This window comes from Pinus tabuliformis, chromosome 8, assembly GCF_031772625.1.
Source record: "Pinus tabuliformis cultivar Carrire ecotype Pingquan chromosome 8, CPIR1, whole genome shotgun sequence".
NCBI classification, from domain to species: domain Eukaryota; kingdom Viridiplantae; phylum Streptophyta; class Pinopsida; order Pinales; family Pinaceae; genus Pinus; species Pinus tabuliformis.
This window is the reverse complement of record NC_142294.1, coordinates 672,429,757-672,446,879: the sequence shown is the minus strand read 5'-3', so window position 1 is coordinate 672,446,879 and position 17,123 is coordinate 672,429,757. Positions and strand designations below refer to the sequence as shown.

The following is a 17,123-nucleotide window of genomic DNA, read 5'->3' as shown; positions in this document are numbered from 1 at the left end:
ATCGATCCATCCATGCGCTCAGCAATGGCATTTTCTCTGGATCTATTAAAACGATATCGGTAGCCTTCTCGAGGCCTTTGATAATCGCTGACAAGCCACCCAATGCGATGTCAAGCAACCCGATCTGATCCCCTCCAAAATACGGTTTTCCTGCGAAGCACTGGTTATTGAATAGAAAAATAATATTTTTAACTTTCCAAGACATAAATAGCAGATAAGGAAAGGATCAATGAGATACGAATGCAGGCGATTACTAAGAATGAACTAAATTACCTTATCGTCTACAAAGGTAGCCCAGAAACGAGCAATGGCTCGGTCATATGGATCTTTGGGAATTCTTGCGAACAGGGTTCGATTTCAGGAGCAGCCCGCTCTTAGCTCTGAGATTCTCTTCCGCGAACTGGTAATCGATACCTAGCAAGTGCTATGCGAACCCGCACAATGAAGGGACTCAGAGTCATACCGTACCGCTTTACCTACCCCTTCTCTCCCCGTTTTTTTATTTCAGTTTTCAAAATTCGTTCAATTGTCTAACACCACCAATCTACGGTGAACAATAGGACATGATGGAAGCTAGGGTAATTGATTTCAAAAGGAAACGCCCTACCGCATAATGAACAATAGGACACGATGGCGGCTAGGGCAATTGATTTCAAAAAGAAACGCCTTACGGCATAATTAAGTATTCCATTTTATATGAAAATGTTAATTAAAAAAAAAAAAGACTAAGCCGCTACTTCTTCCTCTTTCATATTTTACTCATAAGTTAAATATTGTAATGGTGAATTCTCATATAAATGCTAACGAAATATTTAAATATGTTAGCAGCAACGTGATTGGGAAGAATACCGAGAGGAGTTGCTTTACAACTATTTAACATTGGATGGAAACATAAAGATGACATAGGAAAAACTAAAAAAACACTTTTTGCCCATTGCCTAGCAACAACATACTTGTTGCGTTTTTTATGCTTAAGCATATAAACAGCAGCGTTGGATACTACCTCAAACCCGTGGTGAAAGCGTGTAAAAGTCAGACACTCTAAACGCAAAGTTCGCTGGTACAGTGGAGGCGTATTGGCATACTGTATGTCCTACATTTTCATGAATGAATGCATCCTTAAGGGACAAAAGTTTGGCTGCATTGCATTCACATATGCGGACATGAGGAACAAAACTCTAAGTCAAACTTCTTGCTCTGTAGGGATCAGAGAGCCCTAAGTCCACATCTTTGAGATCTGTATCATCCCTGCTTGCTAATTTTGGCATTTTGTAGGTCAACATGAAAATTTAGTAATGCATGCCCAAACAAATATAAATCAAGAAATACACTGTAATTAGAATCAATAAAGTGCATCAGCTTTATTATTTAAATTGCATTGACCGAAATAGTTGCACACTTGGCATACTTTTATTGACCAATATGTCTGAGAGAGCGAACACTTCGACCTCTACCAACACCTCAGCGTCTTCTTCAACCCTTAATTTAGAGACCAGTGAAATAAAACTATTTTTATTTGATATTTTAGGAGTTTTCCTATTGGAATTGAGTATTTTAATCATTCTTTTAATTAATTATTTGATGGTTCGATGTAAATTTAAAGATCCCAGTATATTTTTGGTAGTTATCATTATATCAATGGATAAAATTTACACTATTAACTTTCTTGCATATGTAAATCATATGATTAAATCATTTTTAAATTAAATATTTACAAAAAATATTATTAAAAATTTACTTTCCTGTTTGTTAATTACAACCTATCCAAATTAACAGAAAATGGAAAGAAACAAAAAAGACAGACTGATTGCCACCTATCTTGATTAAACAGAAAGTGGAATGACAAAAAAAAAAGAAGAAGAAAGAAGAAAGAAAGATGCACTTGAACAATTCTGTTAATGGGAGGATAAATGAAACGTTTTATTCTAGAACGTAACTGAAAGTTGAACGTTTTGCTCAACAGCGGAATGACAATGGACATAAATTTCGGCTGCTTCGCAAAATCAGGCATCACTTCTTTCAGTCCATCGGATTTACAGAATCGATCCATCCATGTGCTCAGCAATGGCATTTTCTCTAGATCTATTAAAATGCTATCGGTAGCCTTCTCGAGGCCTTTGATAATCGCTGACAAGCCACCCAATGCGATGTCAATCAACCCGATCTGATCCCCTCCAAAATACGGTTTTCCTGCGAAGCACTGGTTATTGAATAGAAAAATAATATTTTTAACTTTCCAAGACACAAATAGCAGATAAGGAAAGGATCGATGAGATACGAATGCAGGCGATTACTAAGAATGAACTAAATTACCTTATCGTCTACAAAGGCAGCCCAGAAATGAGCAATGGCTCGGTCATATGGATCTTTGGGAATTCTTGCGAACAGGGTTCGATTTCAGGAGCAGCCCGCTCTTAGCTCTGAGATTCTCTTCCCTGAACTGGTAATCGATACCTAGCAAGTGCTATGCGAACCAGCACAATGAAGGGACTCAGAGTCTTACCGAATCGCTTTACCTGCCCCTTCTCTCCCCGTTATTTTTATTTCAGTTTTCGATCAACGATCAAAATTTGTTCAATCGTCTAACACCACCAATCTACGATGAACAATAAGACACGACCGAGGCTAGGATAATTGATTTCAAAAGGAAACGCCTTACGGCGTAACTATTTCAATAATACAAATTACAGGTTCCACGGGTACTGCTTAGGCAGTCGAATTATTACTACACTCGTCATGTGCTTATTGTTTGGTCCGTATCAAACACTTTTTTGTGATCAGATCTTCGCATCAGAAACAACAAAGTGATCGGATCTTCGCATCAGAAACAACAAAGTCATGTTCTGATGCCCCAAACTTGATCTAGTTTCGGATCAATTTTTGACTTTGTTTCATGCCGCATTGGGATAGATAATGGGCCATACCTCATGGTTCTCAGCCGGATCAGAAGGAAAGACCTCAAACAGATGAGACTCGTGATAGGCGGCGCCATTCCTTAAGTGGATGGCATAATCGTAGGATTTAATGGATACGCCAACAGGTACTGTGTTCCCTTTCTTGTGACGCGTCCCCGTCAATTTCCGGTCACGGTCAATATTATTACTGCGCGTGCCCGCGCATATTGAACTTTAAAATTTTAAGCATATCTTTGAAAATTTTCGGCCCTCCTTACGAGAATCGAACTGTGAACCTGTGTATACGTTCTCTGCGAGCACTTCGTCGTAGACATCAACATCCCCGGAATAAAATCTGGTCGGGTGAGGTGCAGTTTGCTTCGCAGCTAAAGAGCTTAAGAAAGCATTCTGCTGAGCGATGTATCGGAGCTGTCCTGCTATTTCAGATTTAAGCTCGATTAGACGAAAATGAAAAGAAAATAAGCCTACCAAAGAACTTTCAGTCTGTGAACCACGAAGCAAAGAAATAGACGTAGATTCCTTTAAAATTTCGTCCAGATTTGGTCGATTAGTCGTTTCGTTTTCATACTTCGGTCTGAATTCAAACAATTTATTTAACAAAATTACCTACTGAATTGCCCGAGACTTGTTTCACTAAGGCGATCACATGCCTGCACAGAAATTTAAGTATCAACAATGCATAACTTTTAAAACGATTGCTGAGAAAAATGTCCGTCCTTGAATAAACATTATTTAAGGTCTGAATTCAAAATATACACAATTTTACACCAGATTAGCACACCTGGCTTTATATCAGTAGTATTTCAAGCTCTATTTTCAAATTTGAAGAGTTCCTTAGGGCTTCAGCTCAAAATCCTCAAAATCATAATTTCCACTCCAAAGCCTTCGACAATTTTAAAGAATTTTCAACCATAAACCTGCATAAATCAAGATGGCAGCATTCTGAAGCGAATGGAGTTGCAGCTAATTTACCCACAGAAATACTGAAAAAATAAAACTCTTCAATTCCACAACCCATAATGCTCCACCTTCACCTCAATCTCTGACATGTTTCTGCAGTTGCCGAAGATGAGAGAGAAACAATGGTTCCTTGAGTATGGCAAGCGCTAGGTAGTTTGAAAAGTTATTATGGAAACCGGCTATTTGATCCAACGGTAGCAATTATTCGAATCGTCTAACATCAAATCAGACGGACGATAACGATGACAGCAAAGACCACAGGAAATTTCATCTCAGAGGGAATGAATCCCGAATGAATCTCCCCATCGAATCATATTTCTTGCCATTGCCACATATTTTGTCATTACAAAAGGTGCAATTAAAATCTCCACCAATTATCAAAGAGTCAATTTCAAGTAGTTCAGAAGAATGAAGATAATTCCAGAAAGGGAACCGGTTTTTATATGGAGCATAAATATTCAATATGTGAATGGGGGCTGAATATCCACAGAAATGGGCCAGCACAAGAATGCCAGCGAAACATTGAAAAGCACCAGCCGTAATCCATTTAGGGTCCCATAATACAGCTAGTCCTCCAGACATGCCCACAGCATTTGAAGCGACCATATGCCATGTTGGTAGCATCCGCCTGAAGTAAGAAATGGTTTGTGAGCTATCGTGCATGGTTTCCTGTATAAGAAGCATTTTAGATTTTGAAGAGACAAAAATATTTTTTAGGGCCAGAAATTTGGGGTCAGCTCCAAGGCCCCGAATGTTCATTGATAGAATGTCGATCATTTGGGAACATCATTATGCCGACATGCTCTAAGAGGCCTTTTATGAGGAATATCTTCAACTGCAATTTCTGTAATAGGAATGTCAATTAAGGAAAGATCTCGGGTTGATGAGTCCTGTCTTCCCTTCCTACCCCGAAAGTGTCTACTACCATGCTTCTCTTTGCGGTGGACAGTTATGTTTCTAGCCGAATTAGGGCTAATATTGGGCAAGGGGGAACGATTGGGTCGATGGACAGTTAATGGCTGAAGTTTTAAAGATGCTTTTTTAAGAAGGAGGTTAATATCCTGATCAAAAGAATTACGGGGAGAGGTTCGAGGGGATAGTGGAGGGGAAATAGGGATATATGGAGCCTTACCTTTACGGTTAGGTACATGTCCAAGGGATGGAGGTTTAGGGGAGTGAGCTATATATGGAGATTTATTATTTATATCAAAAGAGCGACCAAGTGAGGGGGAAGATGGGAATCTTTGGATGGGTCGAATGTGAGAGGAAGGGGATTGGGGTGATGAAGATATGTATTGAATATGGGCAGACACAGGATCAATACATGGAGGCTTAGAAGATGCAGGAGGGAGGGGAATCTCAGGGTCTGGTTCCAATTCATGAGGTGGAGAAATATTGGAGAAGCACGTTACTCTGGCCGACAGGTAAAAAAAGGACAGCAAGGGAGTCTTAGAAATAGTGGAAGAACAGGGTCGATCAGCAGAATAGTTAGAATTACGATTTGTAGGGTTCACAGATACAGATCGAGATTGCGGAAGACTGGCAGATCAATCTAGGGAACGGCCTTTCGGCAAGGATAGGACGCCATTAGTTATGACTGGAGCCCGATAGACCTCCATGGTGTTAGGCCATTCATATGCCGAATTTTCTCTTTCATATGTCGAAACAGGAATATTTACAGCATGGAACTTTTTCTTCTGTTTACCGCTAGGGCGACGAGGACAATTACGAAAAAGGTGTCTAGTTTTGTGACAATTTGAACACCTAAATGGGATGCCCCAATAATCTAATCGTTGTTGAATTTTGGACAGCTCCCAAGTTAAATCAATAGGCTCTGGAAAACCCCCTTTGAATTCCTTTTCTATGAGAATCCAGGCCACCCGCTTGTCTTTTGCCCCAATACACCTAGGATCGATGTATATGAATCGCCCAATAGCATTTCCTATTTTTTGCATAGATTCTTTGGTCCACAGTTCAAGAGGCAGGCCACCCAGAGTTTCGAATAGATAATTTCCAAGTCACATACCCAGAGGAAGTGGAAAGTAGATATTTTATTGAAAATGATTAATTAATTCTTTTAACTAACTTTACATTATTTGATAAGAGAGAAGTAGATTAATTAATTCTTTTAACTATTTATTGTATTGAAATATATTTTTTATAACCTAATATAAAAGAAATATATAATTCCTTCATAATTCTATATAAATAATAAAATAATTAAACATGTATAATTATTTTAATGTTAATATGAAATTTAAATAGAATATCTATAAATATTAATAAAAGAAATAGTAATAAAAAAATATTTTTATTTCAACCTTTTATGTATAAAAATATATATTATGAAAATATAAATTTGATTTAAATTTTAATTTAAAATAATATTATTAAAAAATATTTCATTATTAAAAATAATTAAAAAATATTTCATTATTAAAAATAATAAAAAAATATTTCATTATTAAAAATAATCAAATCTCTCAAAATTAAGATTAAATTGATCTATTAATTTTTCACTTACATACAAAAGAATCTCAAGTTATCATTGAGATAAATAAATCTCTATAGTACATACTTGTTATATCTATATATATATGAATGAAGATCTTTGCTATGATTTATATTACTATGGCAATGCCATTTTTCCACAACGAATTCTTTTATTAGTATTTAATACATGACCCTTAAATTTTTCATATACTCAATCTTGACTTAAATACACATGAGTGCATTACAGTTCACTTTAGTTACATTTAGAATTAATAACATCACATCAATCACATGATTTATCCATGGAAATGGTACATATGATAATTAGATTTCCACCAGGAGGATCTAAATAATTAAGTTCCAATGTACTAAGTTAACGTAGGTTCTCCACAAAACATGTATATTGGGAAATGGAATTACAATGAATGATTCTCTATGCAACACACTAGGAATTGGAAATGATAATAATTCTAATAATTCTTTGAATGTATGGCTTTAACTGCTCAATCTCCTTGACCTATGTGATACACTAGGACTTTGGTTTTTTTTTCGAAACTCCTTTAACAAGGCTTTCTTGATCTCCCATAATCCTCAACCTCTCCCTCCTAGCACAGTGTTCTTTAATTTCATGTACCATGTTAACATGTGGTCCCTAATAGTGGTATACAATTGTGCCACCTTTTTCTATTCATCTAGTACCTATTTAACATTCCAAACTTTCTCACATACAAAAATATTTTGTTTGGGATCCTCCGATCCAACACAGTGAAAGAACGTAATTCGCATAGAAGGATCAACGTCCATTACCATTCTCTACGTAGTTCCACACTATGAAACTTTTGATTGATTTGTTGGCATCCTAGATCTTGCTGGACTACTTCCACTATTCTGATTATTATCACTATTCCCTTCACTATTTGGATTTAATTATAATAACTTCTGGGTGATCTTACTTCTTGACGTGGCAACGCATGAAAGGTCATGGGCTCTATGCAATGTTTGGCCTAAGTAGGGTCACTAGAATACACCATTTCTTCTCATTCCATGATGACATGAAGGTCTCCTTATATTTCCTTTCCTTTATCCTTACAAAATATCTTGTTATCCTATAGATGTGGCATTCCATCGAACATGTGATTGACCCAACTTCGTCTATGATGCTTCCTTCTAGTTCCTTCATTGGCATTTCCTGTTTCCCTTCTATCTCTCACAATTTGCGATATATATATATCTCTCTCACTTCACTACTGCACCAAAGTATCATCCCATTGCATAACACTCCACTAGATTCTTCTATCGCATTTTCTTCCTGTGTTGATGGTCATGTTTTAAATTGTTTGGTATGTTTTGTTCTCCTATCTCTCTAATGCCTCATCATCCTTGACCCACATAATTATCCTTTTGTATTTGTCACCTTTCTACCCTCAATTCATTTGTTCGTTAGCCCCCACTCCCTCTGTTGCGTGTGAATATATTCAACTATTCATGTTATCTAACCTCATAATTTTACTCCTTCGTCACTTGAAAACATTTATATCGAGGTGAATAGTTATTTCGCAAATCTTCCTTGTGGTCCTTCGAAAAAATTTCTCTCAACTTCACTATATGACTAAGTAGTATCTATAACAAATTCAACAATGTAGCCCTCGAATCAAGAAATATGTTATATTTACTATGTGTTTTTTTAATTTTTATTAATAAGGAAGCGTTTTTTTATTTAAAAAAAAAAGGGTTCCGAGATAACTCATAATATTGAACCAACAACGATACATTAGGGTATGAGAAAAAACGCTCTGATGCGATTCACCAGCTGCCGACTCCAAACCCTAGCCGCCGCTGAACAGACCAGCCATTGCTGCCGCAGGTTCTATCACTGAAAGCCACCTATGGCACTCGCTGCAGGAGGGGAGAGCTCTGCCTCCCCTCCAATGGACCCGACCTCAACTGACAAGACGCAGAAGCCTGTGACTCTGCACCCTGCAGGCACAGGACGAGAATCTGAGAAAGACAAGAAAAGGACGAATGGGGAACATATGCATTCAGTTCAGAATGAAGAAGACAAAGAAGGCGATAATGAGCACGCTAAAACAGAGACACCTCCGACAAAGGTGACCTCAGCTACTTGTATTCCAAAAGCCGCAGAACCGATCAAGGTCGAACTGCCAAGCCATCGCATCAATGGGGAAATCCAATTCATGCAGGACCACGCAGTCATAGGAAAGTTCTTGGGATTCTGGCCCACAGAAAAAACCTTACAAGGATGGATAGCTTCAAAATGGAAGCCCAAAGGACAAGTAACTCTGCAACTTGGCCCGAAAGGCCTCTTCATAGCCATCTTCAACTGTTTAGAGGACAAAATAAGGATATTCGAAGGAGGCCCATACTTCTTTAAGTCTTCAGGCTTGTATCTAACGGAATGGAAGCCTAGATTCAACCCTGATAAAGAAGACTTTAGTTGGGCCCCTGTTTGGATAAGAATGTATTCCCTTCCCGTGGAATATTGGAGAGAAGAAACATTGGCAGACATTGGCAACAAACTGGGGACCTTCATCAAAGTAGCAACAGAAACAAAGACACGCAAATACACCTCTTATGCTAGGATCTGCGTCCAGATGCATCTGACCAAGACCCTTGCAGATACGGTAAGTCTCTTTCACGATGACTATGAATGGAAACACACTCTAGATTATGAGCACATCCCTTTCCGTTGCCGAAAATGCCATGAGAATGGCCACCTTTTCCGAGACTGTCCCTTAAATGCTCAGTCCAAGGCTCCATCTAATGACTCCAACAAGGATTCAGAAGGTTTCACCAAAGTCCCCACCCGCCGCAGGCATGCCAAGAAAAACCAAGCAGCTCCAGATCAAGCCTTTAAAGCGAACCCCCAAAATCGATTCTCTGTTCTTGCCTCGCATGATAATCAAGACAGCCCCATCTCTAATATCCCGGATCAGCCGCTCCCTCCCTCACCTTCTCTTATCCACTCCAACCCCCTGTTCTCCTCTGACCCAGCATCCTCCTTCTCTGCTCCTACCCCGTCCATGGAGAAAGCCAAAGTGGTTACAGATCTTGGTCCCATATTCCCTTCCAAGGGGAAAACAGTATTGGAAGAAACTCTACAAGCTTCAGATATGGATTTCGATGCAGCTCTAGCCCTGAGCCTTCATGAAGTTGCAGCGGAGGAGGACCAAAACACCCCAATAGAGATGGAGGAAGATCCGGAAGACATAGATCTAGAAGAGCTTGAAATCTCCAAGATAGACATCTCCAAACTTGAGAAAGCATGCAAACAAAAAGAGTACAACTCCATCCCCCCATGGCAAATAGACAAAATTGAAGGAGTCCTTACCAAGGTGCAGCACCACAAAAGCCTGGGAATACAAGGAGGCAGTCACTGGGATGGAAAAAAGATCCTTAAAGATACAAAAAAAAGGGGCAGAAAAACAGACCTTCAAAGAACCATAATAGTAGGTGAAATACTCATGGATTCGGGGCAATTCCCCAAGTTGACCAAGTTCTATAAACCAAAATCTCAGTCTACATGAAGCTCATTTCGTGGAATGTAAGAGGACTCAACAGTGCCTCTAAACACAGAATGATCAAAAACCTGATAATGCAAGAAAAACCTGCTATAGTTTTCCTTCAAGAAACAAAAAGCAGCAGTGCAGTGATAGACCGACTAAGCAATAAAATATGGGCAGGCAGCAGCTCAATTTCTGTAGATGCCTCTGGGGCTTCAGGCGGTCTAGCCATTCTATGGAACCCGCAGACTGTTTCACTAGATAATTTTCACGCCACTCTTCATATAATTCAAGCCACCTTCCATCTCATCGGAACCAACATACATGGGCATCTCACCAATGTATACTTCCCGCAGATAATCCAGCAAAAATTGGATATCCTGGACACGATTTCCATTCTCAATCATAATAGACACTTTCCCTTATGGATTGGAGGAGGCGACTTCAATATAATAAAATCCTTGGAAGAAAAGCAAGGAGGCAGAACCAGGCTCGATAGTGATAGTAGCAGCTTCAAGCAATTCCTTCAAGATAATCAGCTCATGGACATCCCCACTTCCAATGGCACCTTCACCTGGTCCAACAAGCGCCGAGGTGCTCACTACATTGCCTCAAGGCTAGATCGATTCTTAATTTCAGACAATGCGATCCACCTTGGAGGGGACTTTAATGCCTCAATTATACCCCAAGGAGGCTCAAATCACTGGCCGATTCTGCTCCAATGGTCCAGACCAGGCAATCGTTGCAACAGACCCTTTCGATTCGAGGCCTTCTGGCTCAACAACTCCAATTTCAAGGATGTGGTCAATAATGCATGGGCATCTTATACCCCGCCTGGGGGAGCTAAGATGTACCAGTTTCAACAAAAGCTGAAAAATCTGAAACAAGTCCTTAAAGTATGGAACCGAACTCACTTTGGCAACATACAGGAGAGCAAACAAAATTTGGAATAGCAAATGAAAGCACTACAACAAACACTCATTCTGGAAGGCCGCATAGAAGAACAAACTCAACAGGAGCAGAGCCTCTGGAATCAAATTGAAGAACGCCAAAAACAAGAGGAAACTTTATGGCGACAAAAATCTAGAATCAGCTGGCTCAAAGATGGAGAGAAAAATACAAAATTTTTCCACAAAACCACCATACAACGGCGTATGCACAACAACATCACCTTTGTCAACAATCAACAGGGGGAAAGAATTGAGGCTCATGAAGACATGGAAAAAGAATTTACAGGATACTTCAAGGACATTCTTAAAGAACCTGAAGGAAACCGGGATGAGGCAATTAGAGCTATCACGCAGCATATTCCAAAAATTATAAATGAGGATCACAACAACAAATTGCTCCAAACTACATCCTTAAAGGAAGTAGAAGAAGCTATGGCTCAGCTTAAAGATGGCAAGGCACCAGGGCATGATGGATTCACCGCCAATTTCTTTCATGAATTTTGGGAACTCATTAAAGTTGAAGTATGGGACTTAGTGGAGGAATCCCGAAGCATGCACTGGGTACTCCCAGCCCTCAACTCCACCTTCATAGCATTGGTACCCAAAGAAGCGGCATCAAACAAACCTGAGAAATACAGACCAATAGCATTGTGCAATGTGATTTACAAACTTATTTCAAAGGTCATTGCGAATCGACTCAAACCTCTCCTTCCACTGCTCATCTCTCCAAAATAGACAGGTTACGTTGAAGGGCGGCAAATCATGGATGGAATAATTCTATCCAACGAAGTCATACATTCTCTAAAGCTTCTCAAAAAACCAGGTATGCTTCTTAAATTAGACCTCTCAAAAGCCTTTGATAAGCTTAGCTGGAATTTCATTCACAAAATGCTCTTAGCTTTTGGATTCAATGTAACCTGGACAAGATGGATCATGAACCTAATCTCTTCTCCCAGCTTCTCTGTCCTTCTGAATGACTCTCCCTCTTCTCCCTTTCGGCCCTCGCGTGGCATCAGGCAAGGGGATCCTCTGTCACCCTTTCTCTTTGTTTTAATGGCTGAAGGGCTCAGCAGGCCCCTCAATTCGGCAGTCTCCACTCAAACTCTCAAAGGCATCTCTCTCCATGGTCAATCTCCTCAGACTCATCAGCAATTTGTTGATGATACTATGCTCTTCGGACACCCTTCAGCAAAAGAAGCCTCTGCTTTCAAATCACTTCTCTCCCTCTTCTCTGACGCCTCTGGCACCTCCATCAATGCTGCAAAATCTCAACTTTTCTTCTTCAATACCCCTCCCTCCACGCAAAGGAATATTGCCCGAATTCTGGGATTTACAATCTCCCACCTGCCCTCTAAATATCTGGGAGCTCCTCTTTCAGACTCAGCCATCAAGCAGGTGTCATGGCGGACTCTCTTGGATAAACTGGAATCAAAACTCTCATCCTGGACTTTCCGGGCTTTAAATCTAGCAGGTAGGCTAGTCCTAATCAAATCAGTACTACAAGCAATGCCGCTATATCTTTTCTCGATCCTGGCAGCTCCAAAAGGGGTATTGAAAGCTATTCGCAATCTTCAACGCAACTTCCTCTGGGGCTCCACAAGCCTGAATCAGAAGTGGGCTCTTGTCAACTGGTCAGAGGTCTGTAAACCCAAATCAGAAGGCGGATTAGGTCTTAGGGACCCGCTTCAAAGCAATAACACAATGGGAGCATGAATTTGGTGGAATTGGGTCTCCAAGCCAAATACCCCATGGGCTCAACTATGGCAAGCAAAATACGCCAACGGCAGCCAATGGAGTGATCTCATCCGAATCAACCCTATAGCACATGGATCTCTCATATGGAATAATGCAAAAACTCAAAGCAGCTTCATACAAGCACATAGTTTCTGGGAAATCCACCCAGGCAAAATTGCCAGGTTCTGGTAAGACTCCTGGCAGCAACTCCCTAAACTTGCAAATTTGTTTCACAAACCTCTTTGGCAAGAGCATATGAAGCAAGAGAGCATCACACAGGTTCATCAGTTCTGGCAGCCATCCACACAGCATGACTTTCAGACATGGAAACCAGCACGACTCTGGCAAATAGATTGGCAGGGAGAACTATATACAGATATTGATCAGGAACTCATAAGCAGGAAAATCCGCCACTCCGAGCAGCAGGATAAACTCCGATGGGGCTACACAACCAAAGGAACATTCACCACAAAGGAAGCCCATCACCTGCGCTATTCCAATCTCCAGGCGGTCAAGGATCAAATCTGGGAACAAGTTTGGCACTCAGGGCTATGGCCCAAGATCTCTACCTTCTTATGGCTACTAAGCAAAAAACGCATTCTTACTTGGGACAATCTGATAAAAAGAGGATTTGTCGGGCCTTCTAGATGCCCAAACTGCAACATTAATTGTGAAACAATTAGTCATCTAATGGAAGCGTGCCCATTAGCAACGCAGCTCTGGGAGAAAGTGGACAAATGCAACATGAGAGTAACCCAAAGACAAGCGGATATAACGGAAAATATAAGGAACTGGGCCAAAAAACCATTCAAAAGCCAGATTCTCAACTCTTTGTGGAGTATTACACCAGGCTTTCTGTACTGGACCCTCTGGAAGGAGCGCAACCACAGAATCTTCAACAACAAATCCAGATCTATAGACGACCTCTGGCTCATCCTCAAAAAAAACATTCAAGAAACCCTGACCATCAGGGCCTGGAATGACAATGACATGCCTGAAACTCAGCAGGAGCGCCGCATTCTGAAAGAATGGAATCTTGATCTCTCGGCCTTAATCAAGGTAATTGCCAATCCATCTATTAGACCTGCCTCTCAATCTTCATGGTCCCCACCTGCACCCAACTCATACAAGCTGAACTTCAACGGAGTGGCCAAAGGTAACCCTGGCCCTGCAGGATTTGGGGGAGTCATCAGACGACACACAGGAGAAGTGGTACATCTATACTATGGCTAATTAGGCACAGATACAAACAACGCGGTAGAACTGGAAGGTCTCTGGAAAGGAATATGTCTCGCTGAACAACAACACTTCTCCCCACTTGAAGTTGAAGGCGATTCTTTTATACTCATAGAGGCGGCTAAAAGAATACAAGCAGGGGCCAAAGCAGTCAAGATCGCAGCAAGCTAGAGGCTGTTAAGCCGCCTGGAATCCCTGGAGGAAAAGCTTCATGATCCCCATAACATATCCTTCCATCATGTAAGGAGAACTGCTAACCAGGTAGCAGATCGAATGGCAAATCAGGGCGTGTTACAGTCGACACCTTACTTCTCAGGTTCCTTGGACAGGGTTGATGATGCTCAGTTCAAAAGAGATTGCATCTCTCTGGTGCAAAAAGACTTCCCTCTCCTGGATACGGGTGATGAAATGGCGTGATGGGCAGGTGTCGGATGTGGCTCGTCACGTGGGCAGGTGTAAGCCTGGACGAGCCACGACATACCAGACCACAACGGAATTAAATGTGATGGGAGGCTCAGTTCACTTGGTTTTATTGCTGGTTCAGAGGGCATTCATTGTGCAGCTGAGATCGAGGCAAATGGTGCTCATTATCTTCGCTCCCCCGGTCGCCTAGATTCATTCCTGCAAGAAATCCGAGCAAACGCTGGCAGAGGAGAAACATTCTCTGGTTCAGAGCACAATTACTCAGTGGAATTCTGGTCCGAAGGGTAATTTGACAATGCAAAGGGAGAGGCCCAGGATGAGCAGTCGCCGGGGAGGTTCCAGGGGCCACTCTGCCACTCAGCGCCCAGTCAATTCGCCCTCCTCCTCGGTGGAAATTACTCCTGAGCATAACAGAGGCTCGAACAAACTTGTTGGACGCGACAATGTGCGTGGGTGGGGAGAAATTCCAGAATGTGGTCATTTGGAGCACCCGATTGTTCGTTACCGAATCCCCTGCATGCTTGAGAACAACACTCTTATCGTCTCCGTCATGGTGGAACATTGTAACAATCACAGAGGGCCTCTGGACTACCTGGGCGTGCCAATGGTTGATATGCAGGTTCCCGCGGTCGATATGCGGAGGCCAACCAAAGCTGACTCTCACCAAGCAACTCAAGCTGAGGAAGCTGGCCCCAGTGAGCCGGTTCAGCGGTCACTGCGCTCGGATATGGAGGTCTCACAGAAGCTCAAAGGATCGGCGAAGGATATGGAGGTCTCCCAGAAGCTCAAAGGGCCGGCGAAGGATGAGCCCCACACAACCGATGAGGACTAGCACCTTCGTCACTCTGTCTTCCGCTGCCAGGAAAGCAACTCTTTGTTTGTCTTTCAAGCTCTTTGTCGATTTACTGCTCTCTCTCTCGGTCTGTCTATGTGTCATCCAGTTCGGATTATATGTCCACCGTGTCAGTCTATGTGTCCATCGTGTCGGTGTGTCAGTCCATCGTGTCGGTTCACATGTCCATTGTGGCGGTTTACATGTTTATTGTGTCGATTCAAACGCTGGCTATGTCGATTCAGATGCCTCAATTTTGTAATGATGCTACTCTGAAGGGTCTTTCATGGAGAAAAATCTCGCTAGAGATGCAGGGCCACGGCCCTGGTGTAATTTTGCTGTAACTTTTGTTTTTTTGTAATATATATTAGCCTAGTCTTACAGAGAAAAAAAAAATATTGAACCAACAAAAGAATTTGAAGCCCAGAAATGGTCCTGAAAACCATTCACATTCCGGATTGTTTTCCAAAATGCAGCAAGGTCCCGTATAAAATTACTCTTTACAACTTTTGTATTTTATGCAACACTTTATGCTAGCTATAAAGGATCTTTCCAAAAAATTAATTGCATTTCTTTCTGGTTTCTACTACACTCTATATCAACGCTTCCTTTTCATTATGGTTTCTGTTACATTCGTAATCAACGCACATTGAAAAGTGGAATGACAGCTACAGTATCGGAGAGATTCATTAAAAACTTGTTCATAATAGAACAATACACATTGAAGACATGAAAGCTCTCTATAGTACCGGCGAGATTCACCAAAACATTATTCAGACTAATTAACATAAAACAGCTAGACTCAAAAGTTGAATCTGACCAAATGAGTAAAAAGACAAAGACTATGAATAACACTCATCTTAAATATAATCTCTCTTCTTGTCCTCCATTTATAAGGCCAACATAGTTCGCCCTAATTTGCAGTAGTTGATAAACTCATCTTAAATAAAATCTCTCTGCTTCTCCTCCATTTATAAGGCCGGCATAATTCGCCCTAATTTGCAATAGGTGGTGATATCATACCCAAAAGATTCGCTCTCCTAATGGATATAGATTCTGCCAGATTGGCTGGATTGGGCTACTTCCTAAATTTAACTTGACTCGACTACCTAAATTTAATGTATTTTAACAAATACAACCTCTGTCTGTGCTAAGTTTGCCCTATTTAGCTGTAGGCGATGATCATACTGGCTCTCCTAGTGGACATAAATTCCGGCTGCTTGGCAAAGTCAGGCATTACTTCTTTCAGTCCAACGGATTTACAGAATCGATCCATCCATGCGCTCAGCAATGGAATTTTCTCTAGATCTATTAAAACGCTATTGGTAGCCTTCTCGAGGCCTTTGATAATCGCTGACAAGCCACACAATGCGATGTCAAGCAACCCGATCTGATCCCCTCCAAAATACGGTTTTCCTGCGAAGCACTGGTTATTGAATAGAAAAATAATATTTTTAACTTTCCAAGATACAAATAGCAAATAAGGAAAGGATCGATGAGATACGAATGCAGGTGATTAATAAGAATGAACTAAATTACCTTATCGTCTACAAAGGCAACCCAAAAACGAGCAATGGCTCGGTCATATGGATCTTTGGGAATTCTTGCGAACAGGGTTCGATTTCAGGAGCAGCCCGCTCTTAGCTCTGAGATTCTCTTCCCCAAACTGGTAATCGATACCTAGCAAGTGCTATGCGAACCCGCACAATGAAGGGACTCAGAGTCATACCGAACCGCTTTACCTGCCCCTTCTCTCCCCGTTTTTTTATTTCAGTTTTCGATCAACGATCAAAATTCGTTCAATCGTCTAACACCACCAATCTACGGTGAACAATAAGACACGACCGGGGCTAGGACAATTGATTTCAAAAGGAAACGCCTTACGGCGTAACTATTTCAATAATACAAATTACAGGTTCCACGGGTACTGCTTAGGCAGTCGAATTATTACTACACTCGTCATGTGCCTATTGTTTGCTCCGTATCAAACACTTTTTTGTGATCAGATCTTCGCATCAGAAACAACAAAGTGATCGGATCTTCGCATCAGAAACAACAA

At 41.1% G+C, this 17,123-nt stretch overlaps 1 protein-coding gene and 1 pseudogene across 1 annotated transcript; one reads left to right on the top strand and one right to left on the bottom strand.

The window, feature by feature from the left end:
• The first annotated feature begins 9,909 nt into the window (after positions 1–9,909).
• Positions 9,910–10,842, top strand: LOC149237364 (uncharacterized). Its single transcript, XM_089369250.1, has one exon. The coding sequence runs from the start codon at positions 9,910–9,912 to the stop codon at positions 10,840–10,842; it is 933 nt and encodes a 310-aa protein (XP_089225376.1).
• Positions 10,843–16,229: 5,387 nt separating this feature from the next.
• LOC149237363 (glutathione S-transferase U17-like) lies at positions 16,230–16,791 on the bottom strand (annotated as a pseudogene).
• Positions 16,792–17,123: the final 332 nt, after the last annotated feature.

Coding starts and splice junctions, on each gene's coding strand:
- LOC149237364 (XM_089369250.1), top strand. CDS start 9,910: ATGAAGCTCATTTCGTGGAATGTAAGAGGACTCAACAGTGCCTCTAAA.